The sequence below is a fragment of the Xiphophorus couchianus genome, chromosome 11 (assembly GCF_001444195.1).
Source record: "Xiphophorus couchianus chromosome 11, X_couchianus-1.0, whole genome shotgun sequence".
NCBI classification, from domain to species: Eukaryota; Metazoa; Chordata; class Actinopteri; order Cyprinodontiformes; family Poeciliidae; genus Xiphophorus; species Xiphophorus couchianus.
Genome location: NC_040238.1, coordinates 29,650,726 through 29,677,635, shown reverse-complemented (window position 1 = coordinate 29,677,635; position 26,910 = coordinate 29,650,726). Strand labels below are relative to the sequence as shown.

General features: G+C 37.4%; 2 protein-coding genes across 2 annotated transcripts; both read left to right on the top strand.

Moving 5' to 3' along the window:
* The first annotated feature begins 321 nt into the window (after nt 1-321).
* Nucleotides 322-6,205, top strand: smyd4 (SET and MYND domain containing 4). The gene is made up of 10 exons (XM_028032602.1): nt 322-607; nt 826-970; nt 1,213-1,302; nt 1,841-2,807; nt 3,264-3,530; nt 3,805-3,971; nt 4,111-4,249; nt 4,343-4,459; nt 5,722-5,845; nt 5,990-6,205. Exons 1-10 carry the CDS (start codon nt 471-473, stop codon nt 6,120-6,122), a joined length of 2,286 nt encoding a protein of 761 aa, XP_027888403.1. The 5' UTR covers nt 322-470; the 3' UTR covers nt 6,123-6,205.
* A 13,258-nt stretch (nt 6,206-19,463) lies between these two features.
* On the top strand, nt 19,464-22,984 carry tpbgl (trophoblast glycoprotein like). The gene has a single exon (XM_028030522.1). It carries the CDS (start codon nt 19,731-19,733, stop codon nt 20,793-20,795), a length of 1,065 nt encoding a protein of 354 aa, XP_027886323.1. The 5' UTR covers nt 19,464-19,730; the 3' UTR covers nt 20,796-22,984.
* The last annotated feature ends 3,926 nt before the right edge of the window (nt 22,985-26,910 follow it).

Genomic DNA, 26,910 nt, shown 5'->3' with positions numbered 1-26,910 from the left:
ATAGACACGCAAGCTTTCAAAATAAAAGACATCGTCGTTCAATATTGGTTCTGAGGACCGCTTTGTTTTTGATTTATTTGTTAATTTACTAATTTTACCACCAACGGTATAATAATAATAATAATAATAATAATAATAATAATAATAATAATATGCTTGGTAATTTGTTTAAACATTTCATAGATTAATTTTTAGGCTGTATTATGGTGGCACCGTCAAAAGCTATACTTTATAATAACCAATTATAATTGCCCAAATTAGATTTTTGTAGCTTAAACCAAGACAGTATGTGTGATTTTATTTTGAAAGTTCTCACCAGGAACTGCCAGCGATGATATTAGCTTGCTACGGATGTTTTAATAGTAGCATGCTGGATGTGAAGCCGACCCAAAACAAACCTAAAACTAGGTTTTGCTTCCACGTATGATGATGAAACTTTGATACAGTGCCTTGAAGTCTCACTGTAGTTCATGATGGATCTTCCGTGCGTGCAGTGGCAAGATCACGTTGCACACAAATGGAGTGGACTGGATCCTGAGCTAAAGGAAACATTTCTCTCTCTGCATGAAATCGATGATGTATTTAAATGCGCTTTAAGTCTGGCAAAGTACGTTTATCTCTTAAAAGAAACTATTTGTATTTTTTAAACAAGTTTGACTCGTTGTTACATGTTTCAGTTATGCTATCTGAGACCGTTTGGGCTAAAGAGGTTTAGGCTGAATTGTTCACGATAATTCATTAACACATAATTTATTGACAGTAGATGGTTTAGACGAAACCATGAGCCGTATGAGAGAAAAAAAAGCTTCTCTTTGTGTTTTCCAGCCAACAAGACCTGGATGCTATTCAATTAATCTCTGCAGGACTCTCAGTGAAGAAAGATGCAGAAGAAGCAGCCAAATGCAGAGAAAAGGGTAACTCCATCTTTAAGACAAGAGACTACAAGGCTGCAGCTTTGCACTATTCACAGGTGGATTGAAATGTTCTACAAAAGACTATATGCTTCACATACTATTGCTGTAAATGAAGTTCAGAGAGTTAAAGTATTCAGTAGGTGAACCAATAGCTGTGTGATGGTAAATATCTTGAAATGCTGGTCGACTGTCAAAACATTTGTACGTAAATAATTCTTACGGCATTATAAAAAAGGAGGAAACTTTATATTCTTGTCAAGCACTTAATGAAATCAAAGAAACCTTCTTGTTATTACAGGGAATATGTTTTGCTCCCCAAAGTTCAGAGCAGCTTTCTCTGTGCTATGCCAATCGCTCTGCTGCTCTCTACCATCTGCAGCAGTATCAGGTAGGGCTGATCATTCTAATGGAAGTTTAATGGAAGTTTCCATTTTAGACTGTAGTTAAAATTCAGGTTATCCTTTATTCACGTTGATGCAGTGTGATTATCTGATTTTGTGATTATGTCTCTGTTCTGTTGAAAGAAAGTTACATTTCTAATTAAATTAGAACCATTTATTGATCATCTTAAATATCCATTTTGAAGTCTCGCAGAACCCCACATCTTGATTTATCATATTTAATTAACATTGAAGTGTTATTTTGTATATCAATATTATTACAGTTTTACACTTTATTCTTTGTAAAGGACTTTGTTCAATGTAAAATGGCTTTTTAAATGTTGATCAATGTGTTAATTAGCAACATTTAATTAGGTGTTAATTAATGCTAATGGCTCATTGACAGGCTGTTCTTTCAGACCTCTTTACTTTATCTTTCATTTTGAAGTTTGGGTATCTTGGTTATGATTGTAAAATGTTTTTCTTAAATTTAGTAATTTTATTATTTTTCTTTAAAATTTATTCATCAACTTCTGTTTTCATTAGGAATGTCTCTATGACATCGACAGAGCCTTGAACACTGGCTATCCAGCTCATCTCTCACACAAACTGCAGGACCGTCACAATCTCTGCTTGAGCCACCTCCCTATGTCTGTAAAAACAAAAAACGACCAACTCTATCATGTCTCAAATGATGATAAATGCAGCAAAGGTCTTACAGTATCATCCAGTGAAGCTTTCAGATTCTGCATTTGTCCCCAAGTTTCTGTTGGATGCAGCAAGGAAAAAGGCTGCCACCTGGTGGCTCTGCAGAGCATCACAGCTGGAGAGGTGATTCTGAGTGAGAGGCCGTTCAGCTGGGTCCTCATTCCAGGAGTTGAGAAGGTTAAAGGAAAGAGAGGACAGGGGCAGGACATACAGAGCGAAATTGTGTTTGGAACAGAGCACAAGCGATGTCACTGGTGTTTGGCTGAAACTCTGTGTGCCGTGCCATGTAAGGGCTGCAGCTTCAGCCGATATTGCTCAGCTTCTTGTCAGCAGGAAGCTTGGGAAGAGCATCACCTCTGGGAGTGTCCACTGGGAGCAGAACTTGCTGCGATGGGTGTAATGGTGCAGCTTGCTCTCAGGGTAACACTAAAGGCTGGGATTGAAAACATCCACAGAGCAAGGCAGACAATCAGGGATGAGCAGAAAAAGTCTGACCAGTATAATCCATACATGACCGTGTTTCACCTGATGCAGCATACGGAGCATCAGAGCATTAGTTTGCGTTTCATGTGTGCACTTACTGTGGCAACAGTTTACCTGAAGCTCAGCAAGGCAGGTCCTCTTCCTACATCTTGGAAGCTGAGTGATGCTTCATCAATAACCAGCCAATCTTCTGACGGACCAAAGAAGAAAGGAGGAGACACAGAGTGGAGCTCAGAGCTGTGGGTTGTGGGAAGTGCAGTTCTGAGGCACATGCTGCAGCTGAGGTGTAATGCTCAGGCAGTCGTCACACTGCAAGCAACAGGTAAGTTTCCGACACGTTAAATGTCACAATAAACAGCTGTAGCTTAGGTTTTTCCTGGCTAAAGCAAATACAGATGATTTTAGCCTTTCAGTCTCACACATTTAAACACTTTTTGTTTGTATTTTATGTAATAGACCAGCAAAGTATAGTGAATGATTGTGAACAGTACTATGTGTAATTTTTCTTTTCTTCTTTTTTAACCTATGTTATGAGTTAGTGCCTTGTAGAACCATGTTTCACGCCAATTACAAACACCTGGCAACTCTTTCAGGTAGATTTTTTTTTTTTATTTATAAACAAAATGTCATTTCCTTTTACTTCACAATTTGTGGTTGAAAAAATATAACTAAATAGAAAGTACAAGGGTATTAATAATTTAGCAAGGCACTGAAGTGCATTACTCTAGAATCTGCTTAAAAACACAACCTTTAGTTTGTCATCCTTTCCCTCCTACAGGATCTGAAAACTCACGAGTGCAGTCTATGGAGGAAATTCGAGTTGCTACAGCGATGTTTCCAACTCTCAGCCTTCTCAATCACTCCTGCCGTCCCAACACCAGTCTGGTTTTTAGCACCGGAACTGTTGATGATCCTGGTGGCTCACAGGAGTCCGTAGGTTTCAATCAGCGTCTCCTTGGGGAAGGACAGCAGGGCCGGGGAGTCACTGTGACAGTCAGAGCAGCCAGAGATATCAGGGCTGGAGAGGAAATCCTGCACTGCTATGGTGAGATATATGACAGCCAAGCAACTGTTTTTAGGGATTAAACAAAATGTCCCACTTACGTGAGAAGTCCTTACTTCTCACTCCCAGTGGTACTAACAATTTTAGTATTTACTTGTAAAAGCAACAAATTCACATAACATAACATGTTTTTCCCCATAAAAGTCACAAAACCTCGCTGGCTTAAAAGACACTTTGTATGAGTTCATCAGTCTCTCCTAAAATCAGATAATTTTTGATAATTTCCACAAGTTAAATGTCTGATGCATGTCTTCAGGGCCCAACAGCAACAGAATGGGGACTGAAGAACGGCAGCGTCTCCTGCAGGAACAGTACTACTTCCTGTGTGAGTGTGAGGCCTGCACCGACCAGGAGGAGGAGATAAGGGAGAGCAGCAGGAACGAGTCAGGACTCCTGTGTACAAAGTGCAAAGGAGCTCTTAAAGTATGTATATATTTATGACTATCGATGACTATTTATTACTCACTTTGGATAGTTACTGATCTGTTACTCTTTTGCACTTCTATGAAACATTTGTACTGAATATCTGAAATATTGTCTATGTGTCTATTTTTATCTTTAGAAAAACAAAGGAAGTGGATTTACATGTTCTCTTTTGTCATGTGGTCATCAAATATTGTCATCTGATGTGAACCACAAGCTGCAGGAGTACACAGTTGCCTTGGAGAAAGCTGTGGCGCTCATGGAAAAAGAAAATCCAGGTTCCTTTCTAAAATTCCAGACAAATCTCTTAAGACTTAAACCTACAGGTACACAGTTACAAATATTCCTTCTTCCACTCTTCTCTCACCTAGTGGAAGCCCTGCACCTCCTGAAAAAGATCAGCAGTCAGTCTGGACTTCTACTCAGAGATACTCATCCGCTGCAGGGGGAGCTGGCTGATGCCACCGCCAGAGCTTATGCTTCTTTGGGTAAGAGTTATAAAAGGCCTGGACGGTTATATATGATAACAAAATCTATTTAAGATAATTTGCCATACCTAAATGAAGGTGTACTTTTCTAATTTATTTATCTGTAACTATGTTTTCTGCATATATTTTGCTATATAGTCTTTTCTTTTTTTTCATTTTCTGAATATCATCAACAAATTATACAAAAAGATTAACACATAGCTTTGCCAAAAGAAGGGATGCAATGAAGAAAAATTTTATAAATTACAAAAGATAGGCATGTATTTTTTTTGTAGATTTTAGAAAGACCTTTTATAAACAAGCAATATTCAAAACCAGGTGCTGGAACAGGAATTTAATTGCAGAGCAACAACTTTGAGAAAAGACAAATTAAAAAAGTTTCCATTTGTTTGCTTTTGTGAGCATCACAACTGATGCTACTGACGCCAATATATACACCAAATATTGGTGTATCAAGGTGTGCCAATATTTGAATATGTTTAGTCTCATAACAACTAAAAATAAAAATTGTTGAGTTTGTAGTCCATTTATTAGTATGTCAAAAAGTACCAAAAAGAACAGCTAAGAGGAATAATTGCTAAAAAAGCAACTTTAAATTTAGTTTGTGTCCTTTTTTTAAAGTTACAATGAGTAAATATTACGGATTGCAAAACTGTGGCCATTAACATTTTAATAGAGATCGGCATAAATGAGTAATTATTTATGAGACTGTAAGTTGGAAGAAGTGTTAATTGATGTCACTGCATTTGTAATCTAACTCAGAAGCATAGTTTCTAAACTTACCAAAATATAATGCCTAAATTAAAACCTCTCTGTAGCACGGATATGAGGTTGATCTGCATTTGAACTGCTGTGCAGGAGACAGTTTAAATCAGAGAGTTTTAGCATGAAAGAAGAGCCACTTCATAAAAGGTAACATTTTTGATTTTCTGCTCCAAGAAGTCCTTGAAGTGTATGAGAGAGACTTTTTTCCAATCCACTGACTGGAAGTTTTTTACAGATAAGGGATGTGAACTACTGTTTCCACAGGGAAACCCATTGGCTTAAACTTTTGTAAGAACACGTAACAGTAACAAATCTTGCTTTTCATATCTTATTAACTTCAGTTAAAGTCCAAACTTACTTAATGTCTTTACTGTTTAACTTTATATGAGCTTCATAAGCAACACATTTTTTGATCCTGATCAACACATTCATGACTTAAGAAGTTTCATATTCTTATTCGGATTTTAATTTTATTCATTTTTTTACTGTTTCTACAGGTGACTGGAAAAATGCAGCAACCCATCTAGAGCAAAGTGCTGTAGCTATCAGTTCCCAGTATGGAAAAGACAGTTTTGAACTGGGACAGCAGCTCTTCAAGTTAGTTCAGCTCCACTTCAATGGGTCAGTCAAGTAAATACTTTGTCCTCTTATTTTCAGCTGAGTAATTCTACACCAGTTTGAGGTGTAAGTTTAACCTTTTTATTATTTTACTTAATTAAAAAACCAGCTTTGCGTATGTGTCTGTGTTTTTTTTTTTTCTCCCAGTGGTGCCAGAGGCCCAACCCTCTCCGTCATTCCCAAGGTCAGGCAAATACTCTCCCTCCACTGTGGTCCTCACTGTCCTGAGCTACAGGAGCTGAACGCCATGGAGGAATGTTTTCAAGGGTCCACATTCTAAGCTTAAGCCCGACTGATCACACTTAATATTGAAATATAGTTTTGTATGTTGTGAAGCTGAATAAAATATTTTCTGATTGTGGGCATTGTGGTTCAGGAAAGAGTTAATTTTCTGTCTGTAGGTGTGTGTGTGTGTGTGTGTGTGTCTGTGTGTGTCAGAATGGATCCATCAGTAATTCCAATTTCATGCTTCAGTGATAGTCTTGCACTGTATAAGACAACCTTTCCAGGTTACATGTGCTCCGATTCAAACAGAAGTAAACATTTGTTTTTTTATAGCTGTGGACTTTTCAACTTGTGAGTGGGGCTCTTGTTTAGACACCCATGAGTAATGATTAAAAACCAAGCAAATTTCTCTCTAAATTTAACCTCTAACGCCGCAATATGTCACCCTCTGACCTTTAGATGGCAGTAGTTGCACACTGACTAATTCAATTTAATGCTTGAATAGCTGGAAAGCAGGATGGTGCTTTGACTCTTGAACCTGCAGTGCATCTTCCCCAGGACCTTCACCCTAGTAGTTCCTCGTAACTCAGTTCTGTTATGGCTTTATTCATGAATAATGAGAGATACGATCAGAGTAAGCATTCTCCTAAAGATTCTGTAGTTTCAATAGAGAATAAACAACTTATGTTGATAAATGCAGTAAGACAGAGCACACAGCTGGATGTCCTCAGGCATCCACTGCTATCTGGAAGGTAGCCAACAGGACAGATTTGAATTTATGTGCGGAAGTCAAGGTCAAAGTAAAAAAATAATAAGGCAACCAAGATCAGCTCAGAGGTAATTTTCACTGAGCACAGCAGGATTCCAAGGGGAAAGATATGTGATGAGGGTGATCAACTGCAAAGAAATAAGAATGAATGCTTTAACATTTTTTTAACTAAATACGCAGTGTATGCACTGAATACTAAATATCTGTCTGCAGATGTGCAAAACAGATTAAGAGTTGTCCCCAAATATTTGTAGTCACAAATAGTTTTCCAAGAAAGTGTTGTAAAAGAAAAAAAAGTGATTCAATTGTTACACTCAGGGGAGCTGTTAATATATATTTGTATATATATTTGTACATATATTTATATATTCCTCGTAACTCAGTTCCATTTTGATGAGTTTTACAGTAAAAAAATCTAAATATTCTGAACCAGGCATTACTGATTTTACAAATCAACCATGACCAATAACATTTGGCTTATTTGAACAAAAACAAAAAATACAAAAAGCATAATTTATCGTCAAATTGGAAACTAATTTTAATAACTAGTTACAATGATATAAAAATCCCCAGAACTTGATGCTGCCACCACCGTGCTTCACAGGGGGGGATGGTGTGTTTGTTAATGTGGCGTTTGTCAAAAAACTCAACTTTGGTCTCATCAGATCAAAGAACTTTCTTCCACTTGACTATGAAATTTCCCACATGCTTTCGAGGAAATTTAAGTCAAACTTCTTCAACAGTGGATTCCTCATTGCCACTTCTATAGAGCTTTGACTCTCCCATATAGGCTGCTGTAGCCTGTACTCCTTCAGCGTTGTAAAAGTTATTCTGGTGGCGTCACAATAAAATATGATGACACAATTTGAAAATGTTCAAGGATAGTCTTGCACGATACTCTATTTGTATTTTGATACCATTATCACATCAATTTAATAAGCAGTAATCTGTTTACCTACAGTTTTATGTGTCCAACCCTATGGCAGGCCATTTAAAGGTCAAACTATCCCATCCTGATCATTAGATGAGCTCCTCGCTCTTCACTCTAAAAGCCCCCTCATATTCTAAAGTCTCTCCATTCGCCTTTTAGTGGATTCGCGTCGGCAGTCGGTCTCCTTGGCGCTCAGTTTTTCAGCTCTCTCTCTCCTCAGCAGAAGGAATCTGATACATGATGCAGAGGATGGTAATGCATCTGGGCTCATGTAAAAATAAAATCTCCACTACTGTCCAGGACAGACCGTTGTTACCAACTATTATAAAAATGGCTGGTAATTAATCCAAGTCTGAATCAGGGTTAGATGGTAAACACAATCTCTCCTGGAGAAAATTTAGAAACAGCCATCATTTATTGTACTTGCAGACTTCAGCGAAACCCTATAGATCATTGTTAAAAATATATATAGAGAAAAATGAGGGGGTTAAGTGTTGAATGAGAATGGCAGCTTCTAAATTTGAGGGCTGCAGAGAGATGAGCTAAATTTGGCATGTGTGCTTGAGAAATGTGTACACTGGGCAAGGTGAGGGAACTGGACAGCAAAGGCATTGCCAATTATTTTCCTGAACAGCCGGCTCACCTTGCTGGAACACCATCACACATCTATGAGTAAGCAGTGTGAAACACGCAGAGTTGGAGAATGACTGACACCTCAAACACCAGGTGGTGTGACCCTGAAGATATAAGTGATGGTCTGTCAGGCATCAGTTATGGCTGTAAGGAGCCTGGTAGTACTGTTAGTATGAGAGTGATCTAACTTAAGGTAGGTGATAAAGTGCAGAGTAAAAACCTAATTAATTTGTTTCAATTTCCGACCAGCTTATCATGTTTGGTAACTTAATACCATGTTATGGCTGAACCAATTACTTGAATTTAGCAAAAAGAAACAATCTCAGTATCAATTGTGTTATTTTCTGTTTATTACAAAGCATTATGAGAGCTGACCAAGAGCCAATGTATGTTGCACCTCTCTGCATATGTACTTGGTGGAGGGGATAAGTGTTAGTTTTGATTTAAAGGGGTATTCGCAAATAAAACAGAAAAAAAAACATTACTGTACCACATATTTGTCCTTGAAAGCTGAAGCTAGCTCTTATAGAAGCAGGATATTGTTTTTGCTGGAATTATTCATGCACCTTCAGGAAGCAAAAACCCAGGTGGCATATTTTAAACGTCCAATGGGTAAACAAACAATATTGAGGAGGAAACTTGCTTCGGGGAAATGGGCATAATTTGTTTACTTTGTGTACATTCTGTGGTGCCAGCTTGCCTTCTGTGATACCTGGGATATTAATTGTTAGCATTTTCTTGCAAAAACATCCACAAATGTTTATTCATGTAGCACACCTCCATTTAAATAGGAGTAATGTTTGTACTTTTTTGTCTGATTGATGGAAGATTATTCACCAGGGCCAAGCTTGGTCTTCTGAAACTTCTTAATAGGAAACTGCAGGCATATCTCATTATGTGGGTAAAAGCTAAGAATAGATTCATTTTTCTCAAAACTCTCCAGACGGTAATGACCCTTCCTCTATAATTTATTTTCACTGTAATAAATGTCACATTATGTCCTTTTTTTTGTTCAACTGTCTCATGTGAGAAGAAACATGGATGGATAAAGAAGCCATTTAGCTCCATGACTGCTCATGCTTCTTTTTCACTATTCTCCTCTTCTTGCAGTGTAATGTGATCTCTTATTGCTTTTCTATGAGGGGCCGTTTCTCTCTCTTATTTTGCAATAAGAGTGTGGTATGTGCTTCTAGGTTTTGGGGACATTGTTTGGGGAAGCTTGAATCGGCAGTCATAAAGCTTAAAAACTGCTGCCGTAAAAAACAAAACAGTTTGGGTTATTGTGCTAATCAAAGGCCTGCTTCAAGAACGTGTTTGAGTTTGACCCAAAAATAATGTATTAATATTTTTAATCTAAAAATTAATGGTTAAAAGTAATATTGCAAACCAGGTTTTCTAAACAATTAATACTTGGGTTAATTTTGTTTTTTAAATATTAATGATTATTTATTTGTAAGGATTTTTTATCATTCTTGTTATGTACGTTCTAGTCTATCTTTATGAATGCTTGAGTTTGTTAGAACATATTGTTGTGTGGAGAAAACAGATGATTTGTCTTCTAGGACTGAACAAGTTGTCTAATTCTGCAGCCATAGTACTAAAGTCTTGTGCACCACCTTTAAAGTCTCACTGGCACAAGACATCACAGAATTGTTCCTACCCTCCAACTTCCATACATGACTGACAAGAACCAAGTCTAGAGATGAACATTTAAACTCTAAAGCTTCACTATGGAGTGGGACTAAGACTTTTTAGTGAGGCAACAATTGTTGCACTAGACAGTCCAAAATGGATTATTTTTTGATTTTATCTTTCCAACTCAACTGCATAAAAATGATCAAATTAAAGACAATAAAGACAAAACCCTTTTTTAGAAGACTTCATTTAATTTTGTGACAATATTAACTCACTGACCAAAGAATGAATGTAAATATAACTATATAGATATAACTTGTGCTAACTACTAGTCAGCAGAGACTCACAGAAATCATCAAACTATAATATTTCACCATGCCATATTTCAGACCTGTACAAGCTGTCAAGTGCTCAGAGAAATATAAAAGATAAAGAAAGCTGAGATATGACCACTGCTGATTAAAATTCAAAAGCTGTGGACCAAGGAATACATGAAGATGCAGTACATTTCTCAGGGATTTTATGGGCCAACAAAATGAGAGGGCATCTTGACGAATAAGCAGTAGTGGATCACTTATAGACACAAGTCATCAATTACTGTCATGCAGCAGCCAGAAGGAGGATGGGTAATGGGGTAGGCCATTGTCATTAGCTATAAGCTAGTTTGACCTTTAAGAGTGAAGATTAACTGAAAATCTACTCAGAAGTCTCCTACAGTTTCTGGAGGACATTCTGCTCAAAAAATGATCAGCCTACAGCATTCCAGAAAGCAGTGCTCTTTTATTAAGAACTTTCTTATCAGAATAGTAATTGGTCATTTTAAAATATGGACTTAAGATACATACATTTGTAGTTAACTGCTGTCAACAAAATTCTTCAGAAACTTGTTAATGTGGTTAATAAACATTTAGTCTTTCTTTTATGACCTAATCACAAACCTAGATTTAAACCCAATGTTTAAATCAAACCCTGACCCTTTCCTCTGATCCTCATCCTAAAGATAAATGCATTTAAATTATGTAACATTTCTCATCTTAAGAACCAGAAGACAACTTACTGTAGACAGGTTTCCTTTTGTGCATACACCAACAAGAAGAATTGTGTAGCATATTGTGTCACTGTAAATAACCAAAGTGCAGACAGGAGGTAGGCAGCAACAGCTTGAAGGTGAAAAAATTGCTTTAGCAGAGTCTAAAGAAACATACAGAGGAAATACAGAGCAGAAAACAAAATGAAACATATTGAGATATACTGTATATGAAGCATAAAGAAACTTAACAGGCAATGTAAGCAAGGAGCTTATGATAAACGAAGGATTTCAGAGGAGGACCTGACAGTAGCTGACTGAACTATTGAGGAGAGTGAATATTGGAAAGAGCAACAGGTGAAACTGAGTGGAATCAGCTGGAGGGCAGGAAGCTGATGATGGAGCGTACCTGCTGGAACACAAAATGAACGTACACAGAGACAATTACAAACACAAACTGAGCACAGGCATGAGCAAAGACATTAAAACATAAGAATGTAAAATGAAGCACAAGAACCTCAAAAATTCAGGCCACAAAGTGATGAAAGCAACGCTAAGTCCAACAAAATGTACAAAGCAGAAAGTTAAAATAAATTAAATACATGATTCCGCATAATCATTCATGTCCCAAAACAAAAGCAAAAAAAAAAAAAATAGAAAAAAGGCAGTGTTCTCAGAAAGTTTGATGAAAGCCAAACATAATTCAGGATTATTTCAGTATTTTTCAGTTTTAAAAAAGTTGCAGCAGCTATAAAAGCTTTTCTTCAACTTTTCTCCTGCTGGATGGCAGAAACCATAACAATTTATGATGAGGGTGAGGGGAGTCTTTATAGTACTTAAAGTCTGATGCATAGATTGACCATAGAGTCATTTTGTATAAACTTACTGGCCTGACAGATAACCTGATTTACCCGATTTCAATTTAAACAATAAGCTAAAGGATAAATGTTAAATTAACATTTCCAAATTGCTTTGCTAATTCCTATAGACCAATTAAGTCCTTTTCAAAATAACAAGATGTTGTCTTGAACAAGTGATGTGTAGTAACACAACTTCATTTATTGAATAAACGAATTCCTGAAGTTTATTGTTGTTCATATGTAGTGCATAAACTACTTTTTAAAAATCCTTTATTGTATTTTGGGTTTAAAATCTTTGAAGTCTAACATCAAATCCCAGCTATATATGATATTAATAATTGAACAACTTAGAGGACATAGTGCTGGACTCTGGCCTGTCCATCATGCGGTGTGCTGCTGCCTGCACCGTGCAGAAAGCAGCAGCAGTTCACCCTGGAAAGTTCACCCTGACAGTAGGTGGATGTGACGAGCAGTCTGGCTGCTGATGTATGGAAGAAGCTATGAGTTTGACTGCCCATCCATGCTATGAATAAATATCAGCGTTTACATTTTCCCTTCAGGACTGCCAGATGACAAGGGAGGATTTATTGGGAGATAGTGGCCAACAAGGACTTCACTCTTCCCTTTATTTACTGTTGTTTACTATATTTAAATAAATAAGTGCTGACTTTTAGGTGCTGACTAAGATTTACCATGAGGTCACTTGAGTATCTTATGACATCTGCGAACTGTGGAAACTTGAAGCTTTAACCAAACCCAAGTTCAAACTCTGACCTCGACTATAACTCCACGTAAGCTCCGTCTCCATCCCACAACTAAATTATGTATCAAATACCAAAATCTACTTTCCAGAAGTGTGTTTGAAAAGAATTATACCAGATCAAAAGACAGAAAATTGTTAAGCTCCAGCAATAAGTCAGAAGCGGAAAGAATGTGCACTTTGACTGATTAACCCTTTCTAACAAGACTGGCAGCAGTCCACTGTCTTCTCCTGAGTCAGACAACTGATTCACTTTCCAAGGTGCCACTGATACATTTCACCCCTCAACAGCAGAGCCTTTAGCCACCATGGGAGCTTCGGTGTCATCAGTTGCTGTCAGCCAGAAGGATACACTGTGGTCAGTTGAACATCAGATATCAAGCGTTTTGTAATTCAATCTAAACAGAGACAGGAGACGCCGAGTATCCATATCGTCTGTTTGTCGCACACTCGTTAGAAAAGCAATGATCACCATGGAACATAATGAGGGGTAAACCTATCCTGAGTGCTGCTGGAGGAATCGGTCATATGTAATAATACCAAGTAAAAGTAGATATAATAGGCTTATAAAGAAGTACAGCTCATATAAAACAGTTACAAAAATAAAAACATGATTAAAGTAAAGAACAATTTTGAGAAAAGTTATTTTATGGCATCTCTGAAAGGTTATTGGGTATCTGTGAGGCACTTTGTAACTCAACCTTAATATCTTCTTGAGAGGTCAAGTGACTGAATCAAATGATTGTCAAATGGCAACTAATTGGTCTTGAATACTCTCTAAACTATTCATTTTCAGATTGGATTGCATTCATTCATCAAACTTTAAATGTTGTGGGACATGTATAGCTAACACATAAAAGTGCCTACTCAAAAAGACATGACTATATGAGCACAAGATTTGAAGGCAGGCTTCCTTTTCAACTTGCAGTAGAGCTGGTGGCTTTATAAATAAGCTGTTATATAATTGTAATTAAATAATGTTTATTAATCAATGGCATTTAATGTACAAAGCGAGTGTTCTGCACTTATAGGCAAATTGTAGACAAAGTAGACCAGAACAAGTTTTATTTGTTGTTATTTGACCAAAGCACTTTCTGCCAAATGTTTGCTGTGTCCCTTTCATGGCTTGTGATAAAGTCATAATCTGACTTCTTTCAACAAAGCTTCATTTTAGCTTTCAGCTACTTTGTAATGTGAAAAGCAATGAAAACAGTTCAGGTGATGTGAATACTTTTCAAGTGACTGTATTTCTACATTATTTTTGTAATAATGGTCAGATTTATAATCTAGCGTCAAACTGCATGTGATATCTTGCTGCAGAAGAATGTTAGCTATGGAAACAAGTAAACCTAATTCAACCTGAATTGGCATCTTACCTAAAGATATTTTGACACAAAGTGGCAGATCTGTAAATAACTTTACAACTTCTCAGTAGTTTGTTGTCATAGTCAAAGATTTTAATTCCCTAATTCACTTAATCTACCCACATGTGATTCTAGCAACATGCTAAATATCTGCAAAGTTGTTTAATAGCTTAATCCCTCAGTGAGATAACATGTCAGTATTATACACCATCTCTTAAAGCCTGTGTAGTCTGATTTTTTTCAACATTATAAAGTCAGCAATCATCATAATCTTTCACCCTTGACACACACAGTGATCAGCAGCTACAGCTAAGTCATGTGACAGAGTGATTTTGGCTTTGTTGGGTCAGTTGCATCTGTCTGGTTCTGGCTCAGTCCATTACCAGCCTAAATGACTAATTAATGGTCCAGGGACAGCTGACACCAGCTTCTCAAGATCTATTTACACCCCCGTCTACTCCAGAGCTCTTCTTCTTCACTTCTGCCTTCATCCCTGTTCTCCTCCTCTCTCATCTCTTATTCATTGGTTGGTGGCGTACAGTTTGAGGCGCAGGTCTGCTGACAGACAGATGGACGGATTGAAGGGCAGGTGAAGCAGACTGTAGAGCTGTGCTCTGCATTTGATATAGGAGGAAGGTGGGTCATGTATCCCCATCTTTACTTTAAGGCAGGATAGATTAACACTGATCTCCACCTGCTTACACACCCAACACTTCTTCCTCAAGAGTTTAATGGAAGGTCTGATGGATTCTATTATGAGTAAAATGCACACTTGGCAGTTACTGCAGTGTCCTGAGACTGCATGCCAAGACTGCTTATCTATAGGTAATTGTGTGCTCAAACATCCATACTGCAGTACAAACAGATACACAAGACTTTTTATGAGCTGTCTCACAAGTACAGGTCATATCAGTATGAATATACTTAAAAATTTAGAAATTTCTGTAAAGAAACAGAAGAGATATTGAGTTTGACGGTCTTGTGTAATTCTTTCTTGAGCGAATGCAACAAGGAGTTGAAAACATTCCCCAGAGATTTTGATTCTTAATGGATTTATGGATTTGGTGCAGATCTTTCACCCACACATCCATGATGGAAACTGTCATGTTGCAGGGTGGTTGATAAAGGGTCCAAATTCAGAGAGACAGAAGCAGCTTGTTGGTGAAGGATGTTTTAATGAAAAGACTATGAAAAAAACACAGGGAACATAGGGAGCCAAAACAAAAACAGAAATCCAGGGGGAAAATGACAGAAAGGAAATGACGGGAGTTGACGAGAGGAACCAACAATGAGTGAGAGAGAAAGGGTGTGTAAGTAGTGGGAGAATGAAAGCTGGAAAAATGGACATGAGCTGATAGATACTAATTGCAGGTGTGTTGGGAGAGAGCAGAAGGAAGACTGAGAAGAGGGAGAGAGAGAGAAAGTGGCACAGGGGTCGAGGGAGAAAACACAGGGGAGTAGGAATTAAATCTAACATTAAAGAATAAGAATGAAATATAATAAAATAAGATTAACATTAACTAGAGACAATAAATAAACTATAATCACTAAGGAGAACTAAACTAAAATAAACAGAAACAAGGCTGATCTAATCAAAGAAAGAATAAACAAAACCCAAAACTGATTCAAATAACCCAAGATCATGACAGAAACATCCTATTTCCCTACATATTAAAGGTAATTTACCATCACCAACATGATTCTGAAACAGACATAACAGTTTATAATCAACCAAACAATGAAGCATCTGTGAGGTTCATATTTTACTTACTTTATTTTAAAGATGAAACATTGCTTGTTTCATCTTGCAGTCTTGACACTTGTTTCCCTCTTTTCGTCTTTATTCATTTTTTAAAACAATGTGTACAAAAGCTAATCTAAGAGGAAATTGCAATACCAGAAGAGATATCTATGAAGACCAGTTGAAACTTCAACACAGTATTTGAGCATAAAAACTATTATATTAAAATTTATATTGGCTATCTCTGATATATTGGCATTACTCTCTTCTGTGTTGATATCCTTACTTTACATATTAGATTCTATAAAACCTCTATTAGTTGGCCCCACATTGAAGGAGGATTGAGGAGTTGTGATGTGCATTCATCTATTGTGCATTCATGTAATCAAATTTATTATATTGTATTATATGTTTGCAGAGCCACTGTGTCTCCTCTCATTTAGCATTAAAGCAACTATGAACAAACTGAGGCTTTCAGATGGGAAGGAAACTTGACTCACAATGTCATTAGTAACCGGGTCATCCACATAACAGGGAACAGATACACACACATACACCCGGGTTATCACTGTAGTCAGGAGATAGGGATGAGTAGCCTGAGGTAAATCAATTTTGAGATTCCCTGTCAAATTGAAGGCCCCACAGAGGGCACTGTGACAATATCAGCAGCAGCCGGTGTTAAGCAGCCATCTCTAAATTAGCTCTCTGTGCAGGAAGATAGAGCCACCGTCCATCAAGTAAGCTCCGGGGTCCTGCGAAGAGAAGAGCATGACCGAGCTGGTGTCCTTGTTTGTCTGGAGAAATAAATATTGACGTTAATATAGCTCTTTCGACTTATCAGGAGCACCAGCAGTGAGCTCACTTTCTATTATTTGCACATTTGTTGTCTTTCTGTGTCTAAATCTTATGTTTTATGTCTCTGCCTGTGCCTATATTTACACTCCAACCTTAATCAGTCATGTCCATTTCTTTCTTGACTCAGTGATTTAACCAGTTTGAAACCAGTTTTAAAAATATGTAAACTATCAATATCGAGCTCACTTTTTCTATCACATAATTTGTCTCTATTTTTGATTGCATTTTTAGCTTTACTTTTTTAGGTGAAAGGGAATGAAACCAATTCCAACTTACTTGTACAATAACATAGTCCATGGTATTGCACATTATTTTTACAAAGGCAAAATTTCCCTTGAACTCGTTCCATTTTGTTACAATTTAACCATAACATTTAATGTATTTTATGGGCTTTATTGAAGTAGACCAACTCAAAGTAGTGCAGAACTATGAAGAGGAATATTGATTTATTTTCCAGAAAAAAAATCTTAAAAGTGCAGCATTTATACAGAAAGCCTTTTTCCAAGTATTTTATACTTTCGTCTTAAAGAAAGAAACACATGAAGAAGAGAAAAATGTTTTATGGAAATTATCCCATTGTGCTGCTATTTGAATCTCAGATGCTTGTTGTCTCGATGGACCTCTGCCTGAGTCTCAAGTATTTTGCAGCCTCCAACATAGTTTTTCTTTTTCAAATCCATCCTCTCATAATGTTTGATCGACTTCAATGTGCCTTCTGAACAAAATCATCCCATCAGCATTATGATCTGAATATTGTTTAATCATTTCAACCCATGTCACAAAGATAATAAAATATAGTACTTTTTGCAAAAAAGAAAGAAAAAAGATAGAAATGGATGTGGCCTTTGTTATGAGATGCAGAATTATCCAAGAATAATAGTGTTACAAAGTAGGCTATTCAAATGAGTTGAAGGCTGCATACTGTTTCTGCTCTCCATGGTCCTGAATGACAGGTTGACTTCAACTATTTTGTCTTTGTCTTTTTCATTTCAGTGCCTGTTTGATATTTTGGATGTGTGTTTTTTGCTGTTAAACTAGATTTGTTTTCATAAATGTATTGTGGAGCTGACCTTGGTCCTGAAAGTCTCTTTCTCCTCAATATTTCAAACTAAACTGCCTGCTGTGAAATATATTTGAAGAGGCGTACAAGGTCAGCAATCTACCTTCATTTCCAATCTATATTCTTTAATAATTCTCATACATCTCCCTCCAAAACAATGCTGCTCATTCTCCTTGTTTTAATTCAGTGGTTTGTGATGCATTTCTGTTCCAACACAGATTATTCAAATCACTGAATTACCTCTTGGCATCCAGTTTGGCTAAGGCCTAGTAAGACCCATCCATTTGATTTACGTTTGAATAAGCATGCATCTAAAACCTGCAGAAGCCATCTTGTAGACTCCTGTTGTGCTGCATTATTTTGATCTGAAAGTAGATTCTTGTTTGCCAGAGATGTAAAGAGTGTGATCAGCTCTCCAGATGGTCATGTTGTTTTTATCTGAAACTGAAGGCAAGTTGATCAAGACATTATTATTTAACAGGCTTCACTGCCTGTATTTAATTACAGCTAGTAATCTGTAATCAACAAAACAGCCCTTACATTACTTCTAATTAATGTGACTTGGGCCAGGAGCTCTACAATAAAATGATCAGCAAACCAAGAACCCGGGGAGTGCAGCAGTACTCAGTAATAGATTGTGAAACAGAATATTACTGAATGTGTTGATGCAATTTGTTAAACACAATGTAGTTTAACATTAAACAAATAGCATTATTTTTTTGGCCATCTTAAAGCTGCATTAGATTAGGTATATTTTTTTTCTATTTTTCTGATGGGTTTTTGAATGTATATTATTATGAAGGTTAGAGAAAAAAAATCACATTTAATTGCAAATCAGTCCATGTATATTCCCACATGACTTTTGTGAAAAACTCAGAATGGCACTTCTAATGACTTTTTTTCCTCAATGGTAGCTTTCTTTTCAGGTCAGGTGTGGACAAATACCTGAGCAATGGACCTCAGCACCTCCTCCAGAGTCATAATGAGCCCTGCAGCTGCTTGATTGACAGCTAGTCAGTTTAGGTGAATTGCCAAACCTTGGCAGTTTTGCAGTTGTGTCAAACTGATATTCAAAATTTGTGATGCTGTTTTAGGACCTAGCCCTGCTGGAAACTTTTATGCAACTTTATCTATGACTTGACTAGTCTGTTGGTTCATCATGAATTCTTCAAAGCTGTTAGAGGTTTATAGAACAGCTGCATTTATACTCAGAATAAATTATTTACTAATTAAACTGCATACAAAAGCAATATTTGACCTGGACATGTCAAGTATTAGAGCAAAGATGAGCACAAATGCACTAACACAGATATTTTTTTGTATAATATATTGTAAAAAGCATGTACCCTTGTCCTGTTACTTCACTACTATGTCCTACTTTGTGTTGGGCTATTACAAAAAAAAAATCCCACTAAAATAGTTAACTCACTTAAGACTAATTTTATTAGAAATTTTTAAGCAAATTATTATAATCCAAAAGCACTACATTAGTTTTTGGGGGTCGCTTGCATTCATCCAAAGGGTGTACAAATAAAAGGCGAGAGGAGAAGACAAGATTCACTTATTTATTTATTTATTTATTTATTTATTTGTTTATTTGTTTGTTTGTTTATTTATTCATCAGATGTTGTCTTTAATAGAGAAGCAGATACTCCTTTCACTGCGCATGCATGTATTGCAACACCTTAATAAGGTTCATTCACCCAACATTATCAATGGTCCCCATCTGGCCACCCCTTTCGAAACTTTCGAAACTGCAAGTACTGTCCCGTGTGGTGCGTGTGTGGCTCTCGCTCTCTCTGTGTGAGACAGACGTCAAAAATACCGCCGAAGAAGCTCTGATCAGCAGCTTTTCCACGCAGCTGTCCAACGCTCAGATGCGCACAGATCCCAGAGACAGACCGAGGTGACAATGGGTGGACAGTTCCTCATCTCCTGATTGTTAGAAAGAAGCGCATCGTTTTCAACGCGGACTGATTCGACCTTACGTCATAATTTGAAGCTTTTAGACAACCAGTGAATGAAAAGATGTGGATAACTCGTAGTGCCGAACATTTAAGCGGTGTTTTCTCTGTTTGGAATCAGTGGGGTTCGCATTACGTAGCGCTGCTGTGTTTATTGTCTTCGCCAGTCAGGACAGATGACGCCTGCCCGTCTTCTTGCAGCTGTGCCAGGGACTCGGGGACTGTGACCTGCTTACCTGATGGGGGCCAAACTGATCTACCTTCGGACATACCAACATGGACGTCCACTTTGATACTTAGAGGTAGAAACATTTCAACTTTACCTCAAGGCGCGTTCACTGTCAATGGCACCGAGTTGGAAATGGTGACACTCTCGCTTTCCTACAACGGGATACAGACTATTGAGCCGTACGCTTTCCTGGGACTCACCCGCTTACATTTGTTAGACCTAAGCCATAATCAGCTGGAAACTATCTCATCCAGGGCTTTCCATGGACTGACGGAGTTGCGCTCTCTTTTTCTTAATTACTCTGTTTCGCCCGATGCCACAGCGCAGCTTTCATGCGCGCTCAGCGGGCAAAGTTTGCGGAACCTCCACAGACTGGAGCTTGCGGGAAATCGACTAAAGTCTATACCCATGGAAAGGTTAGATATGTATAACTTGCACTTTCTAGTCCTCATAAATAACTCAATTGAGAACATTGGGAGAGAAAACATTTCTAGTTTGTACCAGCAGAGACGAATACGCGTCTACTTGGCCTTAAATCCGTTTCAATGCAACTGTGAACTGGAAGTGTTTTACTACTGGCTAAAAAACTCATCGCAGTGTCAGGATGCTGAGCGGGTGTTTTGCAGTGAGCCGGAAGCGCGGAGGGGGGTCCCCGTGGAGAAGCTGCGGGGAGAGGACGTGGATTGTATGAACGAGAACCTGGAGGCAGTCTCATACGTGTTCCTCGGCATAGTGATGGCTCTGATCGGAGTGGTGTTCCTCATGGTTCTGTATCTGAACCGGGGAGGCATCAAACGGTGGCTCAATAACATCAGAGAGGCGTGCAGAGACCAGATGGAGGTTTACCACTACCGCTATGAGCAGGACTCAGACCCCAGGTTGGCCAACGTGGCTGTTTAACTCAATGCTGGTGCGAAAGAACAGAAAAGACAAGAGGGTGCTTAAAATGAGCACCTTTTTAAGATGCTCATTAAAAAGGGGAGAAAACTGATCTATAACTTGAAAGTCTTGGTGAAAGCAAGAGACAAGTACATCTCAGTAAAATAGAACGTCCTTGACAGTTAATTTCAATAATAATTTTATGGTTAGAGTTTTTGGGTAATGAAAATCTGAATTTCAGTTTCTCAGAAAACTAACACAGTCAGGAGGAAAACATTAAAGTTATCCGGTCACTGATACAAGCCACAAAAGTTCAGTGCTAAATAAGCTGGTTGTTAGGAGAATCCCTTTTTCAACCATAGTTTTGAAAAGTTAAGTGGAAGGATAAAGTGCAATAGAAAAGGTACACAAGCAGCAACAAGGGAACCACACACAGATGTATCCTGGACGTTGTCTACAAAAGTGACCTCCTCCTTTGTATTGTGCTGGAAACAAGCAGGGGATTCCCTCTGGACACATGTCTGAGCAAGAACTTGGAGATGGTTTTATGCCTGTTGCTCAGCATAATGCTAATCCAGATAAGAGGGTTTTTTTGATGATGCTGTATCTCACCTGGGAAGAACCAGAAGAACCTAGAACACAATTGCAATGAGCAGGACTCAGATCCCAGGCCGGCCAATGAGGTTGTTTAACCGGGGCCAGTCTGAGTATAAGAGGAGCCAGAACTGAATTTAATTTAATGGGCCTACTTACAAATTGTTCACCACATCATTACTGTGTTCATTTGTATGAACATTTTGCATGTATGACAACATGTTTTAGGTTCAGTGAGCCAAATATGACTCCCCTAAAGAGACTGAGTCAGTTTGCATTGTTTATGTAAGAAATTGCATTTGATGTGAAGTCTCTCTGGACTTGACCATTGTATATATCCTGTAGAAATTGGGTTATTTTTCTGATTTACTCATTTGCTCTTGCAGTCATGTTTTGTGTACAGTCACCAGTGTAAAGCACTAGTTTCATTCTGCTGTGCTTACAAGACAATATGAATTACTTGTTGAGATCTATTTTGCAATTACAATGTCAACAAAACATGAATTAAGCTCAGACATTTACAATAACTCAATAAACTACAATAGAAGGATTAATTTATGGCTATCAACTATGAAAGCTTATGTGACTTTTATTACATCTTAAAACATGCTTCAAAACTTTTAATTTACATTTGAATAAAGAAATATGAATTATTTTAAGCTTTCCATTTAGAAAACATGGGATCTTGCTAAACTCCCCATGCTGGCATTGGGAGCCCTTAACAACGGATTGGTTCTCTTATGCATTTGGACAGTTTTATGTTTAAAAACTCTAGAAAAATTAGGCTTTTGTCATGATGTGAAATAATAGAAGAGAAAAGAAATCAGGATTTAATAGAACTACATTTGGAATCAAGATTATGAAAAATATAAGGGGCAGAAAATGGGTTCTTTATTTCTTGATGGAGATCAAGACACGTAAATGACTTTTCTGTTAATGCTTTCACAACTGAAAAGTAAACTTCTGAGGAGAACTGCACTTTTCATAAAGAGGGCTTAATGAGATGGATTTTTCAATCTGAAAAGCTCAAACAAAATAGTGACTCAGCTACTGTTATTCTTAGAAAAGTAGTTTGCTGCAGGCTCACAAACCCTGCAGGGAAAACTAGATTATTCTCTCTTGGTTTATTAGGTGGAGTGCAAATTATAAGAGAGACATGACATTAGCAGGCTGGTGTATTTATTAGAGTGCCATGTTTGTTGTAAGAAGTACAGCTGAAATAAAATTAATCTTATACAACTTGAAATGGATTTTAGCAACCCTTTTTTGGGGGGGAACATGTCGTATTATTTAAGGTTAGTTCATCTCTAAATTAGTAGTTAGATATTTAACATTAGAAAATAAAATTTTAAATGTTCATAACCATAGTAAATCATTACACTAAACATGTATCAGCTTCTTTTGGACCTGTGCTGGATATTAATTTAATGTTTTTATAAAGACCTGATTGTGTCTTTAATAAAGGTGATGATGATGATGATGATGATGATGATCATGATGAGTAAGTGATGTTTTGTTTTACAGCTGACTAAGAAGGTTTAAGACCGTTCATTTTGATGCCACATCTAAACTTTGCTTAACCAAAACAAAAAAGTGAATAAATAACTTATTTTACATTTAGTGCCTTGCTAAAGTTTCTTCACTTGTCTTTTCCACATTGTGTTTTGTAGCAACTACAAACTTTGACACAAGTTATTGGGAATTTATGTGACATAATGATAAATGGCCTGAATTTTATCTAGTTCAGAAGACTCCAAATCACTTTACACTATGCAGTCATTCACCCATTCACTCACACACTGATGGTGATAAGCTACATTGTAGCCACATCTGCTCTGACTGACAGAAGCAAGGCTGCCACACAACTGGTGCCACTGGGCCTTCTGACCATCACCAGCAGGCGAAGGCGGATGAACCGTCTTGCTCAAGGACACAATGACTGACACCAACAGACAAGTTGGGTTTTGAACCGGCAACAGGTCAAATCCTTGTCTCCTGAGTCACAGCTGCCAACAAAATATACACCAACAAAAACTGATATTTGTGAAGTGGAAAGTAAATTGGATTTGGATTACTTAAAAAACTGCATTTACAGCTACAGGTGCTTTAGGATAGAAATTAGTTTTCTTCCTCTGGTGTCATCTATTTACCTTAATTCAATTTCCCACAGGATAATTTTTCCCTAAGTTTCTGAATAGGGGATGAGCACCATCCTCCACATATTAGCAAAAAATGTTTCTTGTGGCTTTCTTATTTCTACTTGTCCTTAATGTTAAAAATTGCTAAATGCTCAACTTATAGGTGTAATATTGACAGATTCTCCCACCTTGCCAATGTTGATCTGTTGAGCTGTTGGTCTGAGCTACCATCAGCTGCTTGTCTGTTTCTCTGCCTAGGACTCACGTTGCTGTAATTACACAAAGATTGTTTTTTTTTTTTGAGGTATTGGAATAAAAGGGAAGAGAATATACAGTATATTGGTGCAACACATTTTGAGCTTTCTATTGGTAAAAGTGATTGAAAACCAATCATTGTACACTTCATTCTGTTGTTGTATTACATAAAATTTATATAAAATACTTTTACTTTTTTCTAGTAACATAAGAAATGCATATAAATGAAGTACCAGTTACTGAGGAGATCAATCTCTGATAAAAGCTAAAGAGACAACAGAGTGAAGCAGAATTGTTCCCTTTAGCACAATAAGGCAGGGAGAATGTGAATTGACCTATGTGTAAAATACTGAGCTCACGAAGATCTTCATTAGAAAAAGAGGAAAAGAGTGAGAGTATATGGAAAATCAGAGGAAATCAGATGTGTTGGATGGATGAAAAGATGCTTTTCCACTTATTCAACATGTGTTTCATACCAGACCCTCCTAGAGTATTTGTGGATGACAAGGTAAATCTTTATTACATAGTGTTTAACAAAATCTACGTTTTTGTTTATGATTGTAGAAAATATGCATGTTTTAGTTCCGTGTCTCCTGATCCTTTATAAAGGTTATCATGGTTCTACCTGCCTTCAAATGTGACTCACTGTGTACAGTGACAATATAAAGATTGGTCATTTTCCAGCCTTGCTTGAATTACAGCTTAAGTGGTTTTTTAAAACTATTGCTTTGACTATACAATTGGACAAGAACTTTGAGGTACACAATCAGATTTCCTGATTTATAAAGATCAGTGCAAATGTGTCAGTTAAAATGAATGCTCCTTTTTCTTTACAATTTTTAGCAGTGGCTAAAGGAAATGTTTTGTGTCAAATTATATTTATATCCCATAAAAACATAAATTACACATAAAAGGCTCCAGGATACGAATCGACTTAAATAATGAAAGTATAAATGAAAATAGTTGCAGAGGGTACAACACTGCAGATGTTAAATCTTTCATGCATTGCATACAATAAGTATAAGTGAAGGTAACATTAGTTTTTCTCCTGCTATAGGTCAGAGTTCTCCAGTCCTTGAGAGTTATGCCCTGAAGCTTTTAGATGCATCCCTGCTCAGATACTCTTGGATCATGTGAATCATTCATTACCTGTCCATTGCCAAACATGATGGTGGGCTGAGCAGGTGATTCCACCATTTACTTCAGATGTGTTGGAGTATGGATACATCTAAAAGCAGCTGCAGGATGACGGCTCTTGAGGACTGGACTTGGAGACCCCTGCTCGAGTGTTTTACTGAGTCAGCATCATAGGGGCACCGTTACATAGTAATTGTATAAGAATGTGACACCATGTCAGCTGTGGAGGGACTACTGTAGCATTCGCTGTCCTGTTGTATGTGAAGGTTTAAGAGATAACCTAATCATCAAGACAGCCTTGTCAAAGAATAGAAGCATTCATGTGCAGTACATTCATGTTCCACTTAACAGGAGGCTGCAGCAGCTCTGCAAGACTGTTCTGAGTCCAGTAGAAAAGCAACATTTAGTTTTCTCTTCAAGTAGCATTTTATAACTCAGATAAATGATCCAGAAGTAACTTACAGGTCGCTTTGATGAGAGCCTGATCAGAATCTCCCAATGCCACAGAAAGGAGATTCATTCTTTTCTGCATAATCTTATTTAGCAGAAAATGCGCTAGGCAATCCTTTATGAAGGGAAAAGAGATAATAACATCCCACAGCTCCTAGCTGCTGCACCATTCATTGAGAAGCTTATTTCTTGTGCAGTTGCACAGTTTGAAATGTTCAAACACAATTCTGAGAATAACAGAGTGAACTTCTTTAGTGATGTTTCTTTTCAGCAAGTCATCAATAACCTGCTGAGTTTCTGAAGTTAATATGATGAAACTTGTTACAAGTCCTATCACATTTTGTTCAATGTTCTTCTTTCTCTGCTTAACTTTATTGGGTACGGCCAAGGCTGCTGGTGAAATTAATATTGTAGAAATCCATCCATCCATCCATTTTCTGTTCACCCTTGTCCCTAATGGGGCCGGGAGGGTTGCTGGTGTCTATCTCCAGCTACGTTCCAGGCGGGAGGCGGGGTACACCCTGGACAGGTCGCCAGTCTGTCGCAGGGCTATTGTAGAAATTTCATTAAAAAATTAAAAATAAAATAAAATAAGGATGTGGCATCATGCTATCCACTGATGTCCGAAAAAATCTTGTGAGACATGGTCAACCTTACAACCTAAAGTGATAGAACTTTATTCAGAAAAAAGGGCAAGTGCATGGCTTTTGGAAAGTCCTGTTTGCAGTTTTTTCAGAATCTGTGGAGGGAACTCAGCAAATGTGGAAGAAAGCAAAAAAACATATTTGCTGAACAAAACAAAACCTTTGGCCATATGAAAAATGCTTTGTGTGGCAGAAAACTACCACTATTCATCACCCTACAAAGTGATGACATCAAGGACAGAGTGAAAATCCATGCCACACTTTTAGAAGTTTTATTCATGAAACTTTTTGAAAAAAAAAGGTTCTGATCAAGCTTGCCTTTTAGATAAATATGTGCCACACACAATCCCAATAGTTAGTGGTTATTATGTGACAAAGTTTGGGCTTTGTTTGTGTAATCATAAAAATAACTGTGAGACATTCCAAAGGAAAACACAAACTGAAAATGTTGTATGAAAATGTCCTATATGTAATGTCAATATGAGTTTTTCTTTGAAACATCTCAAACTGGTTCTATGCCTATCGTGCACAAAAAAATCTTTATTTTTCAAAGTTCTTTTGTGAGACTTTAACAACTTTTAGTTTTAGTTTCTCCTATGCCTTCACTCAGTTCACATGCGGGAACTAAAATTGTTGCCAACTTTAAACTGAACTTTGTTATAATCTCAGGATCAGGTGCATATCTCCATATTTGTCACCACATGCACAAAATAAGCAAATTATTCATTGGGCCTACAGTGTTTGTAATAATGCTCACAGAATTATTACTCCAGTTGCAACCTGCACCTGGTCTTCTGATAAATACAGACACTAGTAAAATGTTTTGTTTTTATTTTTTTCATATGACATCTGCGTTGTGCAAGTCAACCTTGCAGATATTTTTAGCCTGCAATAATATAAATTTGACTCAGAGTTGTC

Excerpts from the sequence above, each read along its gene's own strand:
- tpbgl (XM_028030522.1), top strand. The coding sequence starts at position 19,731 with ATGTGGATAACTCGTAGTGCCGAACATTTAAGCGGTGTTTTCTCTGTT.
- smyd4 (XM_028032602.1), top strand. The coding sequence starts at position 471 with ATGATGGATCTTCCGTGCGTGCAGTGGCAAGATCACGTTGCACACAAA. Across the intron at positions 4,250-4,342 it reads CATGGAAAAAGAAAATCCAG|TGGAAGCCCTGCACCTCCTG; the intron begins GTTCCTTTCTAA and ends TCTCTCACCTAG. Across the intron at positions 5,846-5,989 it reads GTTCAGCTCCACTTCAATGG|TGGTGCCAGAGGCCCAACCC; the intron begins GTCAGTCAAGTA and ends TTTTTCTCCCAG.